This window comes from Panthera uncia, chromosome B1 (assembly GCF_023721935.1).
Source record: "Panthera uncia isolate 11264 chromosome B1, Puncia_PCG_1.0, whole genome shotgun sequence".
In the NCBI taxonomy this organism is placed as follows: domain Eukaryota; kingdom Metazoa; phylum Chordata; class Mammalia; order Carnivora; family Felidae; genus Panthera; species Panthera uncia.
Window position 1 is genome coordinate 33,778,987 of NC_064811.1, and position 27,314 is coordinate 33,806,300.

The 27,314-nt window shown below is 45.0% G+C and overlaps 1 protein-coding gene across 9 annotated transcripts in view; it reads left to right on the plus strand.

Annotated features, from left to right (window-relative positions):
* Positions 1-1,008: 1,008 nt before the first annotated feature.
* Positions 1,009-27,314, plus strand: part of LIMCH1 (LIM and calponin homology domains 1) — a 327,784-nt gene continuing 301,478 nt past the window's right edge. For 8 of the 9 annotated variants that reach the window (XM_049631920.1, XM_049631908.1, XM_049631906.1 and 5 more), the window contains exon 1: positions 1,048-1,194. In XM_049631920.1, the coding sequence (XP_049487877.1) occupies positions 1,099-1,194 (96 nt within the window). In that variant the 5' untranslated portion in view covers positions 1,048-1,098. Of the gene's footprint in view, positions 1,195-27,314 lie in introns of all 9 variants that reach the window. The other variant, XM_049631913.1, reaches the window with a different exon arrangement.

Genomic DNA, 27,314 nt, shown 5'->3' on the forward strand with positions numbered 1-27,314 from the left:
ACACTCCTCCTCCCTCTCCTCCAACCCCACCCCCCCCACCTCCTGCCTCCCTCCCATTCACGGAACCTGGACACCCAGATCGGATCAGCCTCTCAGATGGAGGATGGAGAGGTAATCAGAAGTTAGCCAACGCTCTCTCTTCCCAGGTCAGCGTTTATCTTCTCTTTTACCTTCTTAACATACATGACTCTCCACAATTACCTTATTTTGTTTTACACGTTTATTGTCCCTCCCCCCATTCCCTCTAGAATGTAGTTATCTTATAGGGCATAGATTTCGGAGTTTTTAATTTTTCTTTCTTTTTCATCTCTGGGGCCCCAGCGCCAACCTCAGTGTCTGATATATAGCAGGCGCACAGTAAATATGGGTTGAATGAATCCAAAGACTGGGCCACAAATAGCTCTCTTGAAGAGAAAAGGCTTATAAGGGTCGTTTTTCCTTTTTCGTACAGAAGGATCGGGTGAGTGAACACTCCGGAGCGCCAGGACCGAGGCCGCACCTCTTGCCCCCACTTCCGCGGCCGGGAAGGACGGCAGGTGCGGCCAGGCCACTGCCCGAGCGTCCTCCTGCCCCGCTGCGGCCGCGCCGCGCCCCCGGGGACGTGTGCGTCACGGTGGGCACGCGTCTCCCAGGTGCCGCCAGACCCGCCCGTCCGCAGCAGGCCCGGCGCGGGGACGTGCGGGGCGGCTGGCCGAGTCCCTCTCCAGGCCCCGTTGCGGGCAGGGAGGGAGACACCCAGTGCTCCCTCGTGGTTATTTTTAGTCGGTAGCTGACACCCTCCCCCCGGAGGGGGGGGGCGAGCCGCCCGAGAAGGTGGGGAGAGAGGGAGCTCCCGGCGCCTCCGCGCTCGCTCCCGCCGGGGACTCAGGGCGCGGCGGAGCCCGAGCGGCGCAGGGAACAGCTGCCGCGGCGTCCTCCGGCAGCGCGCCGCTCTCCTCCGGGACCTGCGCCGGGCGGGGGCGGGGCGGGCAGGGGAGGGGAGAGCGAGCGAGCGGGCGGGCGGGAAGGGGCGGGGAGCGCGCTCCTGCGGCGGCAGCGGTGGCGGCGGCCGTCCTCATCCCAGCGGCCCAGCGCTCGAGTGCACGCGGGGCTTCGCAAATGGCTTGTCCCGCCCTGGGTCTGGAAGCTCTTCAGCCTCTGCAGCCGGAGCCGCCCCCCGAGCCCGCTTTCTCCGAGGCGCAGAAGTGGATCGAGGTAGGTGCTCGGGACTGGCGGGAGGCCTTGCAGGGGCGTCCGAAGCCACCTACCCGCACACACGGACGACAGGTCCAGTCTCGCCTCCCCCCCTCCCCCCCCCCCACTTTCTTTTGCCAGCTGCTCCGGGTCATCCGCCCGGGGCCCCGGGCGAACTGCGATGCCTGGCACGGGTCTCGGGCGAGGGTGGGCGCGAATAAGGGACGCTGCAGTCTAGCTGCGCGCGTGGATAGCAGAAATCGGGCTCCTGCGCCTCCATCCCTCCTGCCTGCCAGCCGCGCAAATCTCAGCTCCCGCCGCTTCCACGCGGGGCCAAGGGAAGCGCTGTGCCCGCAGAGGCGCCGCAAAGGCGCAGGAAGCGCGAGACCCAGAGTGCTGCGGGCGCCGCATTTCAGGGGGTCCTGCTCACCGTCCTACCTTCTGCCTCTTGACGCCCCCCGCCCCCCCTCAGCTACTCCCGAGCGGAGTTGGCAGTGTCTCCACGGAAGCGCGTACCCACCGGAGCTTCTGGCTGTATTCCTGGCAGTGGGTCAGGTGTGAGCCTGGCATAGCGCACAGGGCCGGCAGCCTGCAAGACCCACCTGCGAGCGCGCCATCCGCATAGACGCTGCCTAGCCATTGGCAGCTCCCACTCCATGCCAGAGGCGGTGGGGCGGGCTCCCAGGGGCCGGGTATCCGGCCCCGCTGCATATTTCACTTCTTAAATGACTCGGTGGCAGGCCAGGGAAATCACTGGAGCTCTCGGCTCAGTCCGGGAAGCGCTCGCTGGGTGATCCTGATTCTCGATGTCTATCTGTAGATGCAGTTTGGTGGCCCTGCGCTCTCGAAATGACGTGTCTGCCGGGGATCAGGACGCTTGGAGGGCGCGAGGGGGGAAAGGTGACCCCCTGTGATCCGTGCACTGAGCCTCTGTTTCGCTGGACCACCTTTCTGAAGGCTTAGCGGAAGGCAAATTTGACCCTTTTTCTCAGTGACAAGCAGCCCTCCTTGCCGATAGTTCAAAGGAAGAGAGGTACCGCTAAGTCATTGGCCCAGCAATGGTGAATCCTGTTCCTACCCAGCTTGTCACTCAGTGACATCCCCTGTGGCACAACAGTTCTCAAGATGCTGCTGGAGTAACAGCGCTACATGGTACAGATTTGAACCTGCTGAGCTGCCTGCAGAAACCACCCTCACTTAAGGCTGCCCTAATGCTCCAGCAAGGGACCTCCACCTCACTGGGTTAACCTGCCGCCCGCAGGATTGTTAGGCAGAGTTTAGAAACATCTATTTAAAAATTGGGCTAAAGAAACAGAAGAATAAACTCGAGGCTTTTTTGATAAAAACCCCAATCATATCTCTCTTAATGTGATGGCTCATGACCAGATGAGAAGACGACTCGGGCTTTTAATTTTTGGTATGTGGCTGGAAAGGCTTGGGGCGCGATGGTGCTGTCTGTGCTGCCCCCAGGGCACACAGGAGACATATCCGTGTTCACTGGCTTATTGAGAGTTGGAGAACTGTATTTTTCATGTTCTTGCACTTTAAAATTCTCAGGCGAGATTTTGGATGCGGAGAGTAGGTAAGGGGAGGGTATCAGGGCAGGGCAATCTTGCAATTCTTGAAGGCAAGTGGTTTATCTTCAATATCCTTAATCTAACATTGATATAGCCTACTTTAAAAAAATGTGTTGTAGTATAAATTACATGCAGGAAAGTGCACAAATCTTTTTTTTTAATTTTTTTTACATCTTTTATTTATTTTTGAGAGACAGAGCACAAGTGGGGGAGGGGCAGAGAGAGAAGGAGACACAGAATCCGAAGCAGGCTCCAGGTTCCGAGCCGTCAGCACAGAGCCTGATGCAGGGCTCGAACTCACAAACTGTGAGATCATGACCTGAGCCGAAGTCGGACGCCTAACCGACTGAGTCACTCAGGAGCCCCAGGAAAGTGCACAAATCTTAAGTGCACATCTCCACGAATGTTGTCACGTGTATATATACACAATTATAGTCCCCACCTAGGTGGAGATCTAAACCGTCTCCTTCAGCCCAGAGGACCACGGTCTGTTTTTAAGTGGTGGTGTACATTAGGCTACATATTTATTATGCAGGGCAGGATATCAGCTTTTGTCTTGGTTCCACTCGTTTTAAGAAAAGAAGGGCTTCCTTAGGAAAGCAGAGCCCCATTAGGCCCTGTGGACGGTCTGGCATTATTCGTCCTACCTTACCAGTATGCCAGTTTGAGCCTGCGAAAACCGAGGGTCGCGCGTGCCTTTAGGACCAGGCGCTCCGCTCTGCGCGTGCATTATTGAAGCGGCCTATCTCCTTTCAATTGCGGAGTTCGGTTTCTGGGAAAGGAGAGCTTCCCCTCCCAGGCTGTATAAAAAGGTATTTGCTCCAGGGAGAGATAGTGACCTCCCCCTTTCCTTCGCGGAGGTTCCTCTTGAAATGTAAATGCCGCGTCTACAAACCCGGGGAACCCGGGAGCAGTAACAGATGGTTTTGCACGCAGTTGCCCGGTGAACAAAGATTCCTCGGCTAATATAGCAATAATGTAGCACTCAGAGCGAGCTGAATTCCTGGATGGATCGTTATCTCGAGACAATTGCATCTCCTTTAGGGGCCCCATTGTCTTCAGCGACATCCTCATTGGTAGGGCTTTGTTTTTCACTTTTGTTCCGTCGGTGATTAAATTTCCCACAGGCGCCCCTCCCCCCCTTGAGTGGTCAGGAATTTCACCCTTTCAGAAGAATGTTCCCTTGGGTGCAGCAGGTTAATCAACAAACTTTGCAGCTTGTCTCTCCTCCTCAGTCCTTGGTCTTCCTTGAGTCATGGGTTGGCGAGAAAAGGTTCATTCTTAATAAAGGCTTGAGGAACAAGCTCCATGAGATCACTTGTTAGTGAGGAATTTCTCAGCCTTCAGCCGGGGCTGTTGGAGGGCCGGGTTACTGGCAGGAAACGGTGGCCTGGGAACTGATGCTGCCACCTCAGCCCACCCCCAGTTTCTGCCTTAGCTGGCAAAGGTGAAAACCCTGATGGGGGTCACAGACCATGTGGGAACAGCTCCGTAAGGCGGTGCCTCTTTTTATAGCTGCATGTGTTCATGTGGGTTTAGGGCACCCCTAAAGGAGACAGCAAACTTCCAGTATTCATTGTGGCTACCGGCAGGCAGGAGCCTAACTTCCTTCCAGATTCCTTTTCTAGAAGGCCTTCCTAAACAAAGGGGCAGCCAGGACAGCACTGGGATTAAGAGGTCAGACTTCGGAGCTGGGGAGTCTGGGTTTGAATCCTGGGTCTGAATCCTGGGTCTCTTGCCCTCTAGCTGCGTGACCTTAGGCCGCGTTTCCTCTCCTTTTGGTTCTAAACATTTTCTTTGAAAGCTAGCTCTATTTGTTAAAACATAGTGTGGAAAGCATCTGTAAAACAGGGGCACTAATCATAGCTTGCCTATCTCTAGTGTGAGTGTGTGAGAATTAGATGAATTAATAGTTTTTAAATGCTTAGAATGGGACCCACTATTAGGAAGTGTCGAGTAGTGGTTGGCATTATCTCTATTACTACTGCTAGAACCACGACCGTCATCACTACTAACATGATTAACACTCCTATTACTGCTATTATTGTCGTCTTCTACAGCTGTTTTGAAAGAAAATCTTCAGGACCCTGAGTTTCTTCCCGTAAAAAGTGTAATTCAATCACCTACCGATCTCATGCCGTTATTTACCTTGTTAGCTCTGAACACCTGGCCTAGAACTTAAGTAGATGCTCTGTTAACTTACATTCAAAGAGATTTAGGGATCAGAGCAAAACCAGTAATGTGTACTCATAAAATGATCCTGGTAGTCCATTAATGCTTAGAAAATCATTCCTCAATACTGTGTTGAAAATTTAAGCTTAATGCAGAATCTTTGTTACTAACCACTAGGCAGAGTGCTCAATGCCTCTCCTCTGGCAGACGACCCAGTAGTTAGGTTATTAGACACATAGTGGCTGTCTGAATATTCATCTCAAACATAGCACTGTTTTGTTCACTAAAGTTGTACCTGCGCCTGCTGGGAAGAAGGAGAAATCCCCCCCTCTGTTTCCCTTCCTTCCTTTCTTTCCTTTTTTCCCCTGATGATATTTACTGACTTACAGGAGTTTGTTAGCAGGTAGATGATTCTAATTTTTTTTTAGTAATCAAGACCCCCCCCCCCACCCCCCTTTGCCTCTCTGCCCACAACAATATTTATCTGTTCTAATCTGTAGTTCTTCTCTGCAGTGCCAAACACTTTCTGGAGAAACAGATGTCCCTTCAACTTGGTTTCAGTTATGATTTGGAATAGGTTGCCAGGTCTTTGAGGAGGGGTTGGAAATTTCAACCCAACTCAGCCTTGCTTGCTTCTCAACTCGAGAAGTCTCTGGACCCCTTTAACTTTAATCATAGCATGCCTCTGGGGCTTGGTGCTGAATATAATCTTATTTGTGACCTAATCCGTATTTCACAGGAGTGGGAACTAGTGCCGGGAGGGATCAGTTCCTCATTTTGGGTCATTTCCCCTGTCCATATACAATTGTTTTCTTATTCAACTGGGACCTGAGTTTGAAGATTAAAAGCACCGAGGATACCTTAGCTCTCCAAGACTGAAAGATGTTGTATTGTTTGGCAGTGGGGAAAATTTATGAGTAGTCTTTGAGAGAATCTAGCATTTAGCGGCCAGTAATATATGACATTTGCAATGTAATGACAAGTGAACATGTGCCATAAGTTATATAGTCGTTCAAATTCTCCACCTCTTAGGGACCCCATGAGTCTTACGTCTTTTTACCACAGCGAAGATGTAACTTTGCACATGCTTCTCCAGCATTGCCTGGAGACCTGAGGAAGAGGAAGAAAACCTTTGCTGGCTCGATGGAGAAAGGAGTAGGGGTCTGAATGGATATGTAAATTAGAGCAGGCAGCGTCTTTCTCACAAGGACATTTAAATAATCTGGCCTGTTTGTATGCAAGGGCTGCTGTGACACAAGGTTGTCATGTGGTAGGAGCACAGAGAGGTCCCACAGATTTGGGGAAAGGGGAAGCGGAATAGGAGGTTGAGCGGGTACTTCTTGTCCCAGCATCTCCCCGGAAACCGAGTTTGCATCAAGGGAGCTCCAAATGCAAGCCTGAGCTCTGGTCACCAGGAAGGGGTAGGGTGGGACGTGTGTTCCCAGCGACTGGAGCCCTTGGCCCCCTGCTCTCCGCTGATGCATGACAATGGAGCCGTGATGCAGACATCTGGCTGTGATTCTGTGGGTGGCAGTCAGTGCTAGGTGGGACCAGGCAGCTCCTGGAAATCAGCCTGCCAGCTTCTCTTTTTGCTTTGAATCACTCTGAAATTTAAGAGTGTTATAGTTAGGAGTACCATGGTAGTGATGATGATGGTAATGAAACTGAGGCTCATGATGAAAAAAGCTGATACTGAGTACTTATTGTGTGCTAGGTGCTGGGTTAAAAAGTCTGTGTCTGCATGAATCCCTTAGAAGTAAGTACTATTATCATCCCCATTTACAGATGAGAAAATTGAGGCTCTAAGAGATTTGGTATCTTGTCCAAAGTTAAAAGTAAGTTGGCATAACTAGGACTTAGGCACCGTTTCTAACTTTTATGACTATCTATATCTTTAGATACCTCAAATCTATAGTTGAGGAAATTGGGGCTTTCAGGAATCAGGGAACATGTCCAGAGTCACCTAGTCAGTAAGAACTTGTTCGAGTCAGGATTCAAACCCAGGCTGTCTGACTTTGCAACCCTTGTTGTCTGATCCTTATGTTGCTTCCCACATTAGGACCGGGTTTAACAACTCCTGTAAGGACTAAGCATCCTGTTCCTCTGACTGCAGAAATCTCCCATTCCCCCACCCCATTTCCCTGTAGGTGCAGACAGGATGTGGATTTCTGAAGCTGTGGGTCCCTAGACAACTCCCATGGGTGGTCTTTTTCAGCTGCAGGACCTAGGGGCTCTCCTCACTTGGACACACCACGTGTGGGGTGTAACATTGGTGGGGAGCAGGAGACCAAGGAGGTGCACTATGGAGGCCCTCAGGTGAGAAGTATCAGGCTCCTCACCTTTGCCTGCTGCCTTCAGACCTCACGTTGCTAACGTAGGCACTGGAGTTGTTTGTGGTTCAGGATTGCTAGAATCTGGTTTCTGTCTCCTGTTGTCACTGCCACAGCCCACAGTCACTGTGCTGAACTTTTATTAGGGCCAAGTGGCCAATAGGTAGGTGAGAAGGTTTTAATTTTTTTAAAGCTTGCTGATTCATTATCATATGCTTGTTTAAAGAAGGCAGTACCAGAATATTATGTTTACGATCTTCAGGACCACGGCTCTCTCATTACAGTTTTCTCCCCAGTGCCTGTTGCACAGTGGGACTGAATAAATGCATACTCTGTGTGTGCTTTTAACAGTATCTAATGGAGAAGGTGCACTATTCCATACTTTAGATTCCCCAGAGAGTTTGAGCCAAGACCCGTGTGGCCTGTTTTATTTTCCAAAGATGGGTGCGAAGCGATGTCTTTTCTCCGTGCTGATGTGTTTAAGCGCTGTTGGTGCATCCGTCTGAGGCCTTTACCACAGCTCCTTCACCTTCACCTGGGAGTGCTCCCATCTGGCTAGGATCGCACCTGGGAACAGCTTCGTTGTTGAGTTCAGCCAGGAAGCAAGTCCTTCCGAGAGAGGAGCTCGTCAGCCTCCCCTGGAGGTATCCCTGTCCCATCCCGAAGAACCAGAGGGTCTGAACAAAGCAGCTCTGTGACTTCCAGGAATCTTGGCAGGTACTCAGCATCCCTGTCACCTCCCTTGCAGTCTAACCTTAATCGTTCTGGCCTTCATTTTCATGGGTGAGGACTGAATCAGTTAACGCTGGTTGATCTTTGACTAAACTACTCTCACTGGAGCTAGGTTTTCTTTTTAAGGCCCGTTTGCTCTTCTGTGGTTCAGAAAAATGTACAGAACAATTTTATAATATTTCCCCTCATTTGTTCCTAAGGATGTGTGTGTGTTTACATTTGAAGCCAAAGAAAGGTCTCAGATATGGTCTTTTTGGGGTGGAGGGTTGGGTGGGAAAAAGGACAATTTCAGTGAAGTCAGATGAGGAAAGGAAAGGATAATAGAACTTTGTTTTTAAGTGATTGGGAAATATAAAAATAGCCTAAACTAGAGGGTTACTAGATGATACAGGGGAAAAAAATAGTTCTTAAAAAATGACAAAATATTTTTTTTAATTTTTTTTTTAACGTTTATTTATTTTTGAGACAGAGAGAGACAGAGCATGAACGGGGGAGGGTCAGAGAGAGGGAGACACAGAATCTGAAACAGGCTCCAGGCTCTGAGCTGTCAGCACAGAGCCCGACGCGGGGCTCGAACTCACGGACCGCGAGATCATGACCTGAGCCGAAGTCGGCCGCTTAACCTACTGAGCCACCCAGGCGCCCCAAAAAATGACAAAATATTGGAAAGACTTCTGCCTGGACATGTGGAGATGTTATATCTCTCTCTGCAAGGAAAGATGATGTCATGGAGTTCAGTGCTGCTGTGGTAGAATTCCATGTTTGCAATGTTGAAAACAACACTCCCCGAGAGATGTCCTTGTGCAGCTGACCCTGACGGGATGGCCCTTGTATCTCAGGGAATTATCTTTGGCGCAAGGGAAAAAATGAGGTGACATAGTCATAGAACATGGACTTAAGGAATATCTTGGTGGGTACCTTTTCTCACTAAACTCATACTATCAGCAAAACTGCATCTTATATCTAGCGTGGGACCTTAAGAACAAAATATTGGTTAGGCTGAGAAAGCTCCATGTTTCCACGGCTCTGCATTCTGCCTGTGCTAGTAACTGTGGGGTAGCTAGTGCAAGATGCAGCTTGGACACCTGGTCAACCATAGAATTTAGAGCCATACCCCACCCATCTATCCCTAAATAGCCCATTAGGAGGCCATGTAAGAATAGACCTGCACTTGTTCTTTTTTTTTTTTTTTAAGTAAATGTCAAGGGCAAGGGCTTGTGGCATTTTTATTTCCATGACCCAACACTGTTATAAAAAATCCTCAGCCTTATTTTCCTTAACAAGGGATTGAAGTTTCATTTATTATGCTGAGTACACAGCTCTCTCTTCCTTCCCTAAGAAACATTTAAAAAAGAATGATATTCAAACAATTATCTTATTCTAATAGGAAACTGAACGAAGGCTAGGATAGACTCAGCCAGATGGTTTCAAATATGAAAATAATCAAATAATTATTTGGGACACTTGGCTCTCATTTGTAAGTTCACTTCAGTGTAAACACTAAAGATAAGCATTAATGGTGGAAATAAATATCAGTGTGTTAAAGCGTTTTAAATGAATTAAAAAATTTGTTTCCTGGAAAGTGGTTACTAAGCTCCAACAATGTGCCAGGCATAGTGCTAACAACCAGGGTCAGGTGGTGAACAACATACCTCGACTTCCCATCTACATGAAATACGCAAGGTTGTATGTGTATGAGTCGAGCTTGAACAATAAATACACAATTGCAAATTGGGGTAAATACTATGAAGACAAAAAATGGGGGCTTAAGAGAAAAGTATTTGAGGTGGACAAGGACTCAGTGAAAGTAATTAAGCGAAGACCATTGAAGGGTGCTGAATGGGGGAATTAGTTGGATACTGATTTATTGAAACAAGAGCTTGCATGCTTTCATTGTGATTATGCTTTGAGTAAATGTAGAATAGAAATGCCATTAAAGTTCTCCAGATGTATTGAAGGTGCGTGTATGTGGAGGGGGAGGGGGCAGGAAAGGGGGCTGAGTAAGAGTTCTTGAATGTTCTTGCAGGCCACTCAGAGTAAGGTTTGCATGATGATCACTGTACCTCTTAGACCCAGGCACTGAAAAATCAAGAACTCTTCTAAGAGAAGTGACAGAGAGGATCTTGGGATTTCTTTTTTCAGCCTGGACTCTGGAATTAAAATTCTTCTAGAAAATCTTATAAAATTCTTCTATAGAAGCCGTACCTCACTCTGTGGTAAGAAGAGGCTTGCAAGAAACCTGCCTGCCTTTTAGTGAGTAAGCAGAATGATTTTGTATGAGAATTTGGGTGATGACCTACACATGTCCTTTAACTGAGGAACTTGCCCCAGACTCCTCTAAAAGAAGGAACTTTCTAAACTAATAAAGTTATGTGCCATTTGGGAACCCCAGAAATTGTAAACTCTGGAGGTCTGTGACTTTGGTTTCTTTAAACCCTTGAAACCACCATCTCTAGACCCCCTTCCTCATGGTTCAATGTGGCTGCTAGAGACTCATCATCACATCATCTCTCCAGAAAGTAGGATGGAAAAATGGAAAATGAAGACTACATCCTTCCCTGATAAGATGCCTTTTAGACAATTCTTCCTGATACTTCTGCTTGTATTTTATTGCCCAGATTTTCAGTACCATGGCCACTCCTGGTTACAGGGAAGGCTGCAGTGTCCTCAGGTCATACTCTGGGTTCTGTTACTCAGAAGAAAGGGGAAAATGGCTCTTGAGGTAGGGGGACCCTGGGATGTCCTTTCTTCACTTCTCCAGGGACAGATCCTTTCCAGACAGAGCTTCAATATGTCTGCCTCTGAAAAAGACTCCCTGATTCCTCTAAGCCCATTAATCCTTCCTTCTCTGTGCAAATCTGGCATTTAGTATTCTGTTAGAAACGTTGTCATGTATCATTGTAACAAATGTATGGTTGCCTGGGATCTGCCTCCTTTGATAAACCCCAGAGCTCTTGTGGACAAGGACTGGGTTTTCGTCCCTGTCCCCACTCCTCCTCAGTCTGCTCCCCACTGGAGCCCCGTGGCCACATTACCCACGGCCTGAAAAGTTTCTCAGGGAGCCTGTGCCCGGCTACAATTGCCTGATTGGCACTTGGACTCAGCCGTGGCAGAGAAAATAGACTCTGTTGCTGCCCTGACAGGAAGCAAAGCTTTTTTTTTTTTTTTTAAGGCTGATTAAAAAAAGCAGTTTACCCAGTGGTTGCCTGGAGACAGTCAGTGATTGGACACTTGGAAAGTGATTTCACTGTTGGCTCTTAAGCAGGTGATATCAGTTGAAGGAATGATTTAGGAGGCCAACTTTCTCCTCAGGTTGGATTGGACCGATGTGGGGCTCACAGTTCCTCTCTGCAGGGATGGAGAGCAAACATCTCTGTTCTTTAAATAAACATGCCCCCGGCATTCTGGCCTGGGACTCTCCTCTCTTCCTCTCCCACCTCAGAGCAATCAGTCAGCTTCCTCTCTCTTACCTGTTGTGGGGGTCCAGATAAGTCCCACCTCTTAGCATGAAAGAAAGATCAGAGTACGTCTACTTACAGGATATTTTTTTTAAAAAAAAGGCACTGAGGAATTTTTATTACAGTGGTGGCCTGTATGAGTTCTTATTAGATAGGTATTTTTAAAAGGAGAATACCCCATAAAAACTAATGACCAGTAGCTGGCAGTAAAAAATGACCATGGCTATGACCATCAATTGTCATGACCCAATGGAAACCCCGAGAAATAGCATCCTCTCTGCCTTTCCTGCAGAAAATGTACAAAGGACCTTTTGGAGCTGAATGTTGTCATCGGCCAACAGATGTGGTTGCCGCCTGTTTCCACAGAGACCTTGCAAGATGTCATAAATAGGAGGGGTGGGTGACAAGTGGAGCCTGATTCATCATGTTGCAAAAGTTGACAGAATGTGATAACATCAAGTGATAAAGTGGCGAGTTCAGTGCCAAGGAAAATAGTAATAGTTAACATATTTCCAGACCACTATGTATGTGCCTGTGCCTAGTCTAGGCCCTTGTTTGAGTTAATGGGATTATACTATATGTATAGTATATCTATACTATATATATAGTATATCTATATTGCATAATTATAATTGTATAAATTATATTGTATAAATATAATTGTATATATATCTATAGTATATATGTATAGTGCATACAGCACACCTAGCATTGTGCCTGGTACATAGGTGCTTCTCAGGTAAGCACCATTTTATGCCCATTTTACAGACAAGAAAACTGGAATACAGTTACCTGATTTGCCTGGTATCATACAACTAAGTGGCAGGGTTGGAGTTTGTACCCAGGCAGTCCCATTCCAGAGCTTGAGCTTGGGCTAGTGACTGCTGTGCTCCAGAAGAAAAAGCAAAACTTCTAAAAGTCATGATCCCAACTAACTCTCTAACCAAGCAGGTGACCTGCCCTCCCACTCTCCCTCCTTTCCCCTAAACAGCTGTTTATTGAACATCTTCTTTGTGCATGGTGCTATTAGTTGCTAGGAAACAGTTTTGTCTGTGCTAGTAATTTGCAGTGGTCTTACTGCTTTTTTTCAGTGTTCTGGTTACAAAATTGAATGGGATTTGAGCCTTCTGCCTGAAGTCTCTATTTCCCATAAGCCCTGTTATTTTTTAGTGTGTGATTTTGCAAAACACGAGGTTGGCTATTTGTCTTACTTTGGGACATTATTCATTCACTTTCAGGGATGTGTGTATTGTTTTGCAATAGAAAGACTTGGATCTTAACGTTTTATACAGACTTACTTTCTTTTCACTCACAAGCTCTTGCGTACAGCTGTAATCTGGGAATCTGGGATCTTGGGTCATAAGGAGACTTTTTTTTAGGAACTTCACATTTCCTATCCACTGTCACAAGACCTTGGACACTCGGCAGTATGTGAGACACCCGTGGTTGCTGCCCTTGTGCGATTATATTTCACCGTGAACACAGAATTCTGAGCCCAGAATTCCACGTGTCATACATGTTCAGAAAGGGAAGAGCAGGTCTTGTGGATCGTGGAGAAGCTGGGACCACCTTGGGCCTTAGGCGGGCCTCTGAGGAAGGGCTGTTTAGGCTGAGACCCAAAGGATGAGCAGGAACTGGCCAGTCAAAAAGGAACGGGATGTGTGGAAGGGACAAAGGAGCCCATCGAGAGGTGCCGGTGCCAAGGACTGCTCGGCCCTCAGGCAGAAGGTGTCTTCAGTGCTGCCTGGCCCGAGCCTGGGGCCAAGGATGGCTCTCTCTGGAAGGTCAGATCTTCTTCAAACTCCCGCAAATTAGCATAGTCCATGACAAAAGTTTTTGAAGGCTTGTAACCTGGCTGGCCCTGTTCTAAGCATTTTACTTCCCACCCATCCTGTGAGCTAAGTTCAAACTCTTTTTAATTCCCACTTTATAGAGAAACAAGTGACGTCACACAGTCATTAGGTTGTGGAGCTGACCTTCAGACCCAGGCAGCCTGGCTGGTAACCACTGTGCCATGGGGTGTGATACAGGCTCTTCACCAAGAGCATCCTTGAGGGATAGTGGCGAGGGGAGCGTAGTGAGGAATGTGGGGTGGGGTTGGGGAATGCCTAAGGATGCAGGAGGCCAGTGTTGGCCTTAGACATGCTTTCGGTATTTTTGAAGAAAGCTTGATAGTTGGTGCCACCTAGAAAGGAGAAAGAGCTTATCCAAAGGAGGTTCCAGGCATGTCCCCAACTCTACATTCTAATGCATATGGGGACTCTGGGCCCCTAGTGGCCTGATGGACCCTGTTGTTCTGATATGGTAGGTACTGTTCTGATATGGTGGATCCCCACTTCAGAAAAAGCTGACTCAGCAGCAAAATGTTATCAGTAAGGACAAGGATTCCCTCAGCCTTTCACTGAGCTGTGCATTATGGGGCTTTATGCTCAGGATTTACACAGTGCATCCACACCTGTCCTACACTATCCTGGGAAGTCTAGGCTTTTCCTGTTGAGGGCTGGCTGGGCAAGACCGAATCCAGTCCTCATATTCTCTTTACGCCCTCTGGGCAAAGGAAGGAGACCCATCCCTCTTCTGTGATCACCAGGGGAATGGATGAGTTGATTAGCTTAAGCTAAACAGGGTCCACCCTGGTCCATCTCTAACAAAGATTCCGGCTACTACCCAATAGCAAAGCGCTGAATTCCCTAAAGTCAAGTCTGGGGAAGTAGATACCAACATTTTAATTAAAATGTGATAGTATATAGGAATGCATACACAGGGTGGAAAGACTATAGGGAAAAGCAAGGAAATTTTTTTTTTAAATAAAAACTCAGAAAAGTGGCTAGTTCTTGGAAGTGAGCATGAGGTTTGAGACTTTAAAGAAGGCTTTAAGAGATTGTTTTATTCCTGTTTTTATAAGGCTAGACAAGGGTCAGTTTTAAAGATGTCATTGAGGGGCGCCTGGGTGGCTCAGTCGATTAAGTGTCCGACTTCAGCTCAGGTCATGATCTCGCGGTTTGTGAGTTCGAGCCCCGTGTTGGCCTCTGTGCTGACAGCTCAGAGCCTGGAGCCTGCTTCAGATTCTGTGTCTCCCTCTCTCTCCCTGCTCATGCTCTGTCCCTCAATAATAAATAAACGTAAAAAAAAAGAATAGCAATTCAGGAATTTAGTGTTGCAATAAAGTTGATTTAAAAAAAAATAAAGATGTCATTGAATGGCAGGCGCTCAACCCAGCATCTCACTGGTTTTCCTAGCATCGGGCTCTGTGCTGGCAGCTCAGAGCCTGGAGCCTGCTTCGGATTCTGTGTCTCCCTCTCTTTCCCATTCACTCTCTCAAAAATGAATAAACATTTAAAAAATGAAAAAATAAAAAATAATATAACCCATACAACTCAATAGCAAAAACCCCAAACAATCCAATTAAAAAATAGGCAGAGGAACTGAATAGAGATTTTTCTTTTTCTTTTTTTTTTTCAATATATGAAGTTTATTGTCAAATTGGTTTCCATACAACACCCAGTGCTCATCCCAAAAGGTGCCCTCCTCAATACCCATCACCCACCCTCCCCTCCCTCCCACCCCCCATCAACCCTCAGTTTGTTCTCAGTTTTTAAGAGTCTCTTATGCTTTGGCTCTCTTCCACTCTAATGTCTTTTTTTTTTTTTCTTCTCCTCCCCCATGGGTTCTGTTAAGTTTCTCAGGATCCACATAAGAGTGAAGCCATATGGTATCTGTCTTTCTCTGTATGGATTAAAAAATTGTGGTTTATATACACAATGGAGTACTACGTGGCAATGAGAAAGAATGAAATATGGCCCTTTGTAGCAACATGGATGGAACTGGAGAGTGTTATGCTAAGTGAATAGAGATTTTTCCAGAGAGGACATGCAAATGGCCAACAGGTACAGGAAAAGGTGCTCAACATCACTAATCATCAGGGAAATGCAAATCAAAATCACAATGAGATATCACCCCACACCAGTTAGAATGCTTATCATCAAAAAGACAAGAGATAACAAACGTTGGTGTGAGGGTAGAGGAAAGAGAGCCCTTGTGCACTGTTGGTGGGAACGTAAATTGGTGCAGTCACTATGGAAAACAGTATAGAGGTTTCTGAAAAATTAAAGATAGAATTACCATATGGCCCAGCAATTCTACTTCTGGGTATATATCCAAAGGAAATGAAAACAGTGAGAAAAAATATTTGCACACCCATGTTTATTAAAGCATTATTCACTATAGCCAAGATATGGAAACAATCCAAGTGCCCATCAATGCATAAATGGATAAAGATGTGATGTTTGTGTATGCATACACACATGCATGCACACACACACAGAGAAATATTATGCAGCCATGAGAAAGAAGGAAATCCTGTCATTTGTGACAACATGGATGGAACTTGAGGACATTATGCTAAGTGAAATACGCCAGACAGAGAAAGACAAATACGTATGGTATTACTTACATGTGGAATCTTAAAAAAGAAAAGAATTTTAAACTCATAGAAATAGAGAGTAGAAAAGTGTCTGCCAGGGGTTGGGGATGGAGGAAATAGGGAGAGGTTGGTAAAAGGATACAAACTTGAAGCTGTAAGAAAAATAAAGTTGAAGATCTAAAGTATAACATAGTGACCATGGTTGATAACATGTGTTGTATCACTGAAATTTGCTAAGAGTAGAATTTAAATGTTTATATATATATGTATATGTATATATATATACATATACATATATATGTATATATATATATTCTCATATATATGTTGTCATATGTATATTTGTATTTATATAATGTATAAAAATAAATATGTGAGGTGAGAGATGAGATGAGAGAAATTCTTTCACAATGTATACATATATCAAATTATCACAGTGTGTGCTTTAAATATCTTACAGTTTTATCAATTATACCTCAGTAAAGCTGAAGATAAAAGAATATAGAAAGATCCATCCTGGGTACTCCTGTTTTCCTTTCTTCCCAGTGTATCTGGACCTTTCCACTGAGTTATAAAACAGCTTTTAAAAAATGTTCAAAATGAAAGTATTCGATACCAGCATCTGATTTGTTTTTCCCATTTAATTCCATGTTCCTCAGGTAACAATGTATTTTTTAAAGCCTGAAGCCTAGAAATAGCAAAACCACACAGTTGCTATTTGCTGGATACTCTGGCTGGAGAGTGTTGGGCTCCGGGCCTGTGCACTCCCCAGGCATGTGGGGCCCTTCTAAAAGTGGAGAGGCGGCTGTTGCCCACTGATCCCCTGGTTGAGTGACCCAGATTGGCACAGCGCAGCTGGGTCCTATGCAGAGCCAGCACGGGAAGGAGGAGGGTAAAAATAAAAACTGGTTGGACAGCTTAGATGGGGTCAGGATACTTGAAAGCTTACTGACCACTTTGCTAGTCCTTGATCCGATTTTCACTTCATTGTAATATTGTTTAGAAGGATGGTTTTCTAGTTTCTTAGATTTGGTAAAATAGTTTCATACAGCATAGCAAAATAAAGTCTGGGTTACTTTTTGTATACATTGAAGATATGTTTTTGGGGGCACCTGGCTGGCTCAGTTGGAAGAGTGTGCTACTCTTGATCTTTGGGTTGTGAGTTCAAACCCCATATGGGGTACAGAGATTACTAAAATACATACATACATACATACGTACATACATACATACATACATACGTACATAAATGCATACTTAAAAAGAAAATGTTTTTTTGTGTTTAGAGCCTTTCCCCCTTGATATGAGCCTCTTATTTATCTCATTATTCAAGATACAAGAATTCAATAAACTTTGTTTCCAAAGGCATCTCTTTTATGGAGTTACTCTTTGAAATAAGATCTCTCTCTCTCTCTCTCTCTCTCTCTCTCTCTCTCTCTCACTCGTTCTCTCTGTTTTGGTTAATACAATGAAATGAGCCTGTCATTATAGAGTGTTTTTTAAAAATATAGTTTTCTTGGGGCGCCTGGGTGGCTCAGTCGATTGAGCATCCGACTTCGGCTCAGGTCATGATCTCACAGTCTGTGGGTTCGAGCCCCGCATCAGGCTCTGTGCTGACAGCTCAGAGCCTGGAGCCTGTTTCAGATTCTGTGTCTCCCTCTTTCTCTGACCCTCCCCTGTTCATGCTCTCTCTCTGTCTCAAAAATAAATAAACGTTAAAAAAATTAAAAAAAAAATATATAGTTTTCTTTGTAACAACAACAAAAAATGAGTAACAGTGTTTAAATACGGTGTCGATTATCCAACCAGAATAATTTTTCAATCCTGCCATTCTTTTGGATTTTGACATTTGTGTTTTTAAAGTGTGAATTTGCTAGTTTTTAAAGCTCTTGTCCCTATTATTAGAAATATTGAGATTTTAGGAGCACCTGGGTGGCTCAGTCGGTTACGTGTCCAACTTCAGCTCAGGTCATGATCTACAGTTCATGGGTTTGAGCCCCACATTGGTCTCTGTGCTGACAGCTCAGAGCCTGGAGCCTGCTTCAGATTCTGTGTCTCCCGCCTCTCTGCCCCTCACCCACTCACACTCTGTCTCTCTCTCTCTCTCTCTCTCTCTCTCTCAAAAATAAATATTAAAAAACAAGAAATATTGAGATTTTATTTTTGGCATTTGACCAAGAGATTTTTTCTTTTAGTGTTTTCCTCAGTTACTGATAGCTTTGAACTATGTGAGATTTTTTTTCTTCCATCCTGTATGCTTTGTGGCTTTTAATGTAAACCTCTCTCTGTGATCTGTAGATCAAAATTAAATCTCCAAATGGCCTCTTGCAATAGAGTTATAAAGAATATTAAATATTTATGTTTAAAATATATGGGAAATACGTGTATAAGTTATTTAAAAATGACCTTAAAATACCTAATAGAGAAACATTTCTGAAAAAGATTCTTTTTCTGCAATGTTTATATCATCCTGCTAGCTTGGAGTAAGAGTTCTTCTAAGAATTTCCTTACATTTTTCACTCATTAAGTTATTCATTTACAAAAACCTAAGGGACTGCTAATGGCTCTGAGTGTCTTTCTGGGGTGATGGAAGCATTCTAGAATTAGGTAGTGGTCATGATTGCCCCTTCATTTATAGTACCTAGTGAAAGTACTAAAAGATTCTGATATATACACTTTAGGAGGGTTTTATGGTATATGAAATATATCTCAACAATGTCAAGAGTTCTGAATGTCCTAAGCACTGTTCTCAGCCTTCAAGACATGTAAACAAATTAAGACTTCTGTGTATGTATTAGTCAACTCTTGGTACAGTATTGTGGTGTAACAAACCACGTCCAAAGCTCAGTGGCAGATAGTGATGCTTCTTTTTTCTTGCTCACGGATCCAAGGGACAGCTGGAGTGGTCCTGCTTCAATCTCTGGGTTGGCCGCATTCAGCTCAGGGCTGTGGGTTGGGTACAGGTCTGCTTCTCATGTCTCTGTGTTCTCCTTGGATCAGAAGCAAGCAAGGGGATGTTGTCTTCGTGGCAAATGAATGACAGGTGCACTACAGCACAGTCAAATCATAAATGGCTTTAAAATCTCCACTTGCTTCACATCTACTCATGTTGTACTATCAAAGCAAGAAACGTGGCCAGGTCCGGAGTCCTGGGATAACAAAAGACATTCTAACTTACAGTGGGAGGGGAGTGGAGGGAATATATGGTGAATAATACTTCAGTCCATCACAAAGTATTAGGAAGCAAGTTTGTGTATGTTTTCTTGGAGCCACAATGGAAGAAGTGAACATTTCTTCCTTGGCAGGGATTGGCATCTTTGAGGAGATGGGTGTTGGGTTGAGGCATGAAAAATAAGCAAATATTGATATTTGGATGAGAAAGGTAAGAGTGAGGAATGGTGAGAACAAGGGCTGGAGAAGACCTTCTAGATTGTGAGAGTGGCTTAAGCAGAGGCATGGAGGTTTGTGGGAGCAGGGTACATTTAGATTAGCTGCATTGCTGGAGTAGAGCATTTGCCATGAGAAAAGACTCCGGGTGATATCAATGAAGGCCCTGCGCATCATGCTTTAGGATTTGGTGCCGGAACTAAAAGGGCTGGGCTCCAGAATCAGACGGCCTGAGTTAAAAACTTGACTGTGCCATTTACGAGCTCTTTGACCCATGGGGAACTTACTTGGCTTCTGTGGAGACTTAGTTCATCTTCTATGTAATGGTAAAGGTATTCTCAGTGTCTGAGTCAGGAATTGTGGTTAACGTTAGAAAATTGATACATGTAAGGCCCCAATAAAGGCGTTTGACACGTGGTCAAATGTTCAATAGGTGTTAACTGCTATTCACACTTTAATATTGAATTTGGATTTTATCCGTAAGGCATAGGGAATAACTGAAACGTAGGGAAGGGACATAATTACAGTATTTTTCAGGATGATGACCTTGGCGGCAACATAGGGAATGATTATAGAGGCCAGTGCTAAAGCAGAGGGGCTAGAGTTGTTGCAGGAATATAGACAAGAGGTGATGATGGTAACGACAGTGGGAGCGAATGTGAAGGATGTAAAATTGATGGAATTCAGTGGCTGAATGGATGTGGGAGGAAAGTGGAAAAATGGAGACATCGAGGGCAGCTCCTGAATATATAGCTTGGTTACCGGGGTGCAGTGATTTCCCAAGGTGGGGAAGCCTGGAAGAGGGGTGGTGTGAGGAGAGAGGATGAGTTCCGGCTTGCGTGTGTGCTTTGAGGACCCCGTGAGATATTCAAGAAGCAGGTCTGTGGTTGTGGGAGTTAGGAGGACAGTGTGAACTGCTTTGTTATCACAGTGGTTGCAGTGGCTCAAGGCTTATGGGAGGCGTGAAAACAGAGAGGGACTGTAGATTACTACTTCATGGTGCCTGCCAGTGGAGAAGGGAGAGCAGCGAGGACCGAGAAGAGAGGAGTGTGGCCACGGTCAGATTTTTTTGGTTCTGCGTTTAAGGACGGGAGAGACTGGAACATATCAGAAAGCTTTCAGAGAAGAGAAGGGGAGCTACAGCTTATCTGACAGAGAGAAGAAAGGATTGGTAAAACAAGATTCCTGAGATACACAGGGAGGGTATTGAGAGTATATAGAAACATAAGAAGGGACATTTCTAGCTATTTGTCAAGAAAACTTAAAGTTTTGTGATGGTGCATAATCTTTGCTCTATAACAAATTAACCCAAAGCACAGAACCTTAAACCAACACATATTCATTATTTCATTGTTTTTGTGAGTCAGACATTAGGGAAAGATTGAACGGATAGTTCTGTGTCAGGGTCTTTTTTGAGGTTGCAAACAGGAGGTTGGCTGGGGCTGCAATCACCTGACAGCTTGACTGGGGCTGGGAGGGCCTGTTGTAAGATGCTCACTCATGTAAGCAGGAGCTTCCGGTCTTTGCTGGCTGTTGGCAGGAGGTCTTAGTACCTTACTATCTAGGCCTCTCCGTGGGGCTGCTTGTGTGTCCTAATAACATACAGCTGACTTCCCCCTCCCCTCCTGAGTGAGTGACTCAAAAGAGCAAGGAGGAGGGCACAACTCTTACTGTGAATTAGCCTTAGACTTACAGGCTTCCGTATCTGCCACAGTCTATTCCCTAGAAATGAGTCACTAAGTATAGTCTACACTCAAGAGGAGGGGAATTAGGCTCCACTTTCAAAGGGAGGAGCCTTAAAGAAGTGGTGGACATATTTGAAGCCACCACAAGTGGCTATAGAATCAGCATGTCCTTTTAACTCAGTGTTCATGTGTCGTGTTTGATATATAAAGGATTCATTATTAGATATTCTAATCTGTAATCATTAGTCCTAATCTAGTCTATTTGGATAAATGGTAAGCTTGGGATGTTCTCTCTAGATATGTCTTCTAAAATGAACCTAGTCTTTTAAATTATAAGGTTACAAACAACACCAAACAATAGAGTGATAGAAGAGCTTCCGGACCTGAATCTCACCCTGATGCAGGTAATCACTGGTCCTATGGACCATTTACACCCAAATCCACATTGCCCCCAATTTTGCTTAATTCTGGGGCCTTTCATTCAAATAAAGTCTTAGAGGAATTTGGGATATTCTCAAATTTTATTTTTTAAAATAAGCCTTCAATAATGATTCCCATGGCCCTGCTAGCAGATATCTCTAGCTCAGCAGTTCCCGGCTCGGGTTGCACATTACGGTCACTTGGGAGCTTTCGATTTAAAATGATCTGGATCAGGGCCTGGGAATTGTTAGTTCGTAACAGTTTCCCCCAAGTGATTCCAGTGTGCAGTCGAGGTGGAGAACCCAACAGATGACAAAACAAGGGAGTAAGTTGCGCAGGGCAATATTGGCAGATGTAAGATTCAAAACTTATTTTAATGATTATTTCTGTGGGGGGTGTGTGAGGGATGTGCATCCAGGGAATATTATATTTTCTGCCAACAACATCATTCCTGGCTCATGTGATGGAATAAATAGTCAGTCTGTCATGGCAGACGCTAAAGAACAGTCTGAAATTCCAAATATCTGAGCAAATTTGACAACAGTTTCTTTAGGAGAATCTTCCTATTTTCTGCATTGAGTCACAGATGTCCCAGGGCATGTGCTTATATCCTTGTCACTGTCCCTTTTATGAATGCATTCATTTATTCAGTAAACACTTCTTGAACAGCTATCATGTGTCAGGACTGTACAGGCAGAATAAGACATAGATGTTTCCTTCGAGTGAGCAATTCTCCATCCCAGTGCAGGAGACCAGCAGGCAAATAAGAGGCAAAGGAGCTGAAATTTTAAGAGCTGTTATCAAAACAGCCCAGCGCCTACCAGTCAGAACAGCCCAGTTACGGTGTACCAGCCATCGGCAACTGGTTTAGTGCATACCAGCTGTCTATCACCCCTGAGTGTAGGTAGCACAACATATGATATTTTAAATACGAAAAGAAAAGTGACAGCAAGAGAGAGCACAGAGAAAGGGGAACATATATAATTCCAAATTCGTGTTGCCCTTGTAGAGGGAACAGAATTCATATGGTTGACTGCACCGATGCTTCATTCTGTCCTGTCTGTGTATCCTTTGGCAAGTGACTGTAGTTCTTACTAGAGAGGTGGAGTCTGTCTCCCTACCACTTGGATCTGGGCAGGCTTTGTGACTTGCTTTGGCCAACAGAATGTGGCAGAAGTGATGATGTACCATTTCTACGCTTAGACTGTAAATGCCTTACAAAATTCTGCTTGTTCTTGCTTCTCTGCCATCACTATGACAAGACGGCCAAGACAGCCTGCTGAAGGAGAAGAGACGGTGGACAGAGCCAAGTTGCCTCAGTTGATGGAGGCCATCCTCGATCAGCTGACGGCCAGCCAACACCGACAGCAGGGTTTCTCAGCTGTGTCACTATGGACATTTGGAGCCGGAGAATTCTTTGTTGTGGAGAAATGTCCGTTTTAGGACATTTAGCTTCATCCCTGGCCTCTAACCACCAGATGCCAGTAGCACTCATCCGCCTCTAGTTGTGACAACGAAAACTGTCTTCAGATATCCCCTGGGGGGCAAAACTGCCCCTGATTGAGAACCACCGCCCTAGACTTAGGAGTGTGTCCATCCAAGATCAGCAGAACTACCTAACTGCTGACCTCAGATGCATGAGCAATAAGTACTTATTGTTTGCCATCGAAATTGGTGGTGGTTTGCTATGTAGCATTATTGTGGAATAGGTAGCTGATACAATGAGTTGTGTGAGTACACGGACGCATGACAATGGGAGGTGGAACTGGACAGTAATGAGTGGTCCCGTATGATAGTAGCACAGAGTGGGTTGCTAGGTAGAGTGGGGGTCAGTGTAGTAGACAAGGTTGAAAGCTGGGTTGGGAGCTGTATCCATGGAGACTTAAGGTGCCTTGGGAAGAATTGTGGACATGGTTATTTGTGCACAGAGGGGAGCCATCAGAAGTTTTATTTATGTGTTTATTATTTATCTGCAGCAGAGGGAACAGGGTTATCAGTCTATACTTTAGGCAGCAGTGGTGAAGGGAGATTGGAGGCTGGGGTGAGGGTTTTGCAGTAGTTCAGCTGATTGGTGCAGAAGGCCTGAATTGGGAGGATGACTGTGAGTTTAAAAAGGCAAGGATGGGGGCGCCTGGGTGGCGCAGTCGGTTAAGCGTCCGACTTCAGCCAGGTCACGATCTCGCGGTCCGTGAGTTCGAGCCCCGTGTCAGGCTCTGGGCTGATGGCTCGGAGCCTGGAGCCTGTTTCCGATTCTGTGTCTCCCTCTCTCTCTGCTCCTCCCCCGTTCATGCTCTGTCTCTCTCTGTCCCAAAAATAAATAAAAAACGTTGAAAAAAAAATTAAAAAAAAAAAAAGGCAAGGATGGTTGGGGCGCCTGGGTGGCTCAGTCAGTTAAGCGTCTGACTTCAGCTCAGGTCATGATCTCACAGTTTGTGAGTTCAAGCCCCACATCAGGCTCATTGCTGTCAGCACAGACCCTGCTTTGGATCCTCTGTCCCCCCCTTCCCCTCCCCTGCTCACACATGCTCGCTTTCTCTCTTTCAAACGTAAATAAACATTTAAAAGAATAAAAAAAACAAAAAAAGGAGAGGATGGCTGCCAGACACATTTGGGTGTAAGACTGATACAACTAGGTAACCCATACATTGCTGCCTTTGCAGATTTGGTTCCCTTGTGTGAAATGCCCTTTTTCTCCAGCGATCCTCTACTCAATCTTTAATACTCAGCTGAACACTCAGGGAGGTCTTTTGGTGAGGTCTTCTATGCCCCATCGTGGTAGAGCTCATAAGGCTCTTACCTTTGTTTTGTTTTGTTTTGTTTTGTTTTGTTTTCTTCCTCATAGGACTATTGAATTTTCTACCTTATCATTTAATCAGTCGTAAGTCTGTCTCTTCCACATTATTGACTGCTAATTCCCTTATTAAGCATCTACTCTGTGTTTGGCTTGGTGCTTGGTGCTTGGGTATAACTGAATTAGAGAGGTATATGGTTTCTTGAAGCTTATGGCCTAGTGGAGTACCACACAGATAAACAGAAAATCACAGTAGGTGCTCTGATGAGAGAGATATAGAAGGATATAGGGGGATATAGGAGGGGCACTTAACCTGGAACAGAGGGTTCCAGTGAAGGCTTCTTGGAAGAATGAAATGGAAAAGAGGTAGTGGTGTGGGAGGTATTAAAGCCAGGGAACTGGGGGTTTTATGACTGGATTGAAGGAAAACGCACACATTTGAGAAACATACAGTTGAGCATAGCTTGACCATGAAGGGCCTTGTAAGATATGATCAAAGCTGGGTTGGGAAAAATCACTCCGATTCATTTTCAATCTTGGCTGCACATCAGAACCGCTGTATGGAACTTGTAATAATACAGATTCCTGGGTTCCACTCCAAACCTGTTGAATCACCATGATGTAGATATAGGTGTATGTCCATATACATATATATGTATATGTATATATTTAAAACCCCATGGTGATTCTGGTGTGTGGCCAGGGTTAAGAACCCTAGGCCTGCACTGGAGATGAAGGAACAGAGGGAAGGGGCAAGATCAGAGTCAGAGAAAGGAGTAATCTAGGTGGCTGATGATGGTGGCTCCAGCTAGAGTCGTTCAAGTGGGATTGGAGAAAACATACATGCATTAAGAGATTGAGAAGTTAGAATCCGCGGACTGTCAGGTTGATTGCTTGTAGGGAGATAGAGGATGTGGTTCATGGATGACACCCAGAATGACCACAGAGTGGTAGGTGGTGCTCTTTACTGATCTAGGAAATGTCAGAGGAGGAGCAGGTTTTGTGAGGAGGGTAAGGCTTTTAGTTTTAGCTGAGTTCGAGACACTCAGTGGAACCTTCACCTAGAATTGTTCGCTAGGTAATTTCAAGAGTCTGGAATTCAGGAGAAGTATCTAGTTTGAAGAACTGTAGATCATCACTGTATACCTGACACTTGAGGCCATGATAACGGGTGAGATTGACCAGGGAGTATGCAAAAAGTAAGAAGAGAATGCAAAGAACCACATCATTTAAAGGATGAGTAGAAGAGGAATGTACTGAGAAGCTAGGATAAGGACGTCTGAAATGCTGGTGGACAGCTAAGAGGGTGGAGTCCCAGAAGCCACTGGAAGACATGTTTTCAAGAAGGAGGGGGTGAGCACATCTGTCAGATGCTGCAAAGAAAGCAAACAATGAACTGAGAGTGGCCAATGGACATGACTCCTGAAGGCTGAAGTGTGGCATGATGGGGGAGAAACTTGGTTGCAGGGGGCTGAGCGGTGAATGGGAGATGAGAAAATGAGGGCAGTCAAAGGCCCTTCGCCTTGGGTTCTGCCATCTTGGTCATCATAGAGTTCCTTAGCACCTGAGTTGTAAGTAAGTGGAAGCATTGGTAACGGGAGAGGAAGGGGTTAAAGATGGCGCAAAATTTTAGCCTGGGAGCTCCTGGGTGGCTCAGTTGGTTGAGCGTCTGACTTCCGGCTCAGGTCATGATCTCACCGTTTATGAGGTCAAGCCCTGTGTCCAGCTCTGTGCTGACAGCTCAGAGCGTGGATCCTGCTTCAGATTCTGTGTCTCCCTCCCTCTCTGCCTCACTCTCTCTCACTCTCTCTCTCTCTCTGTCTCAAAAATAAATAAACATTAAAAAAAACCACAAAAAATTTAACCTGATGTTTGGGCCTTTGGTAATGGCCCTTGCTGAGATTTGCAGCAAAGCAGGAAGAACAGCCTGAATTTGGTTTTGTGTCTTAGGTGTGCAAAAGAAAAGAGTGCATGTGGGCTTTTGTGCTTGTTGAGTTTGATACTCTTCTTCTGATTGTTCTATAAGTAGAATATTGCCTTCAAAGCCCATTCTAAATACAACCAGGGATTACTTGCAGTTGCCAAAACTCGCCTGGTAAGCTTGGGACTATGACAGAGCTTGCATGAAAACACAGTAATAAATCTAGGAATTTAAGAAAAAAAGGGAATGAAACAATTCATTTCTGGGCATAAATGAAGTAGAACTGATGGAAGAGAAACAGTCTTCTTTGGATGACCACCTTGGACTGCCTCTGTTATATTTTCAAACTGTGTATTTGGTTTTTGAGTGTATTTAACTTCTGTCCTTTGGAAATTGGGAAAATTCAGTTGTACTCTGGACCAATGGTCATTGTGATCTGGCTCTGTTACTCTCGGGCAAGCTTTGTTTCCTTAGTGAATGCACTTCCTCATCTGTTAGTGATAAGCAGGCAAGTGAAGAATTCTTATCTGCATATATGGATTGAACATCTGTTTCTATTCCACTGTGTTTTAGTTTAGACTTCTCTACGAAGAAATTAATGCAAATAAGTAAGCCCTCTCTTGTGTAAAGCCATTTGGGACTGTGAGTATTTATTATCTGAACACCTTATATGGATTAAATTGATAAATCAGAGATTTTTTTTCCTGATATTTTGAGTGATGCAGGAATCATTGTCATGGGTTTTCCCCAAATGTCTGCTGCAACAGATTTTTTGAAAATGTAATTTTGTGGATGATAGCTACCAAGTTTATCCTCTGGGATAATTCAGATTTGTCAGAGTGCTATAAGATATCTTATTCTGCGTATAAAAAATGTTCCAGAATGAGCAAAAAAAAAAAAAATCACCATGGAAACTTGAGAGAATGCTCATTTGTTTTTCTGAAAGTAAAATTCTAAAACTAGGAAATGAAGTAAAAGAGCAGTGGAGAACGTGTAGCTGACTTCCAGGAAGCGAGCTCAAGAAAGAATGGATTTGGTGCCCTGTGTAGGTCAGTGTCATTTAGTATCTCATTTCCCTTTTCTCATGAAGAAAAGCTATAAAAAGGTCCATCAAATAGCCTGCTGAATTTCTGTTTGCAATGCAGCCTTTTAGAAGTCACCTGCAAGTATCAAGGCCAAGGATGAATAAAGAGCTGCAGGGATTGGTGAGAGAAATTCCTCAAGATGCCAGAATTACCCAACCTA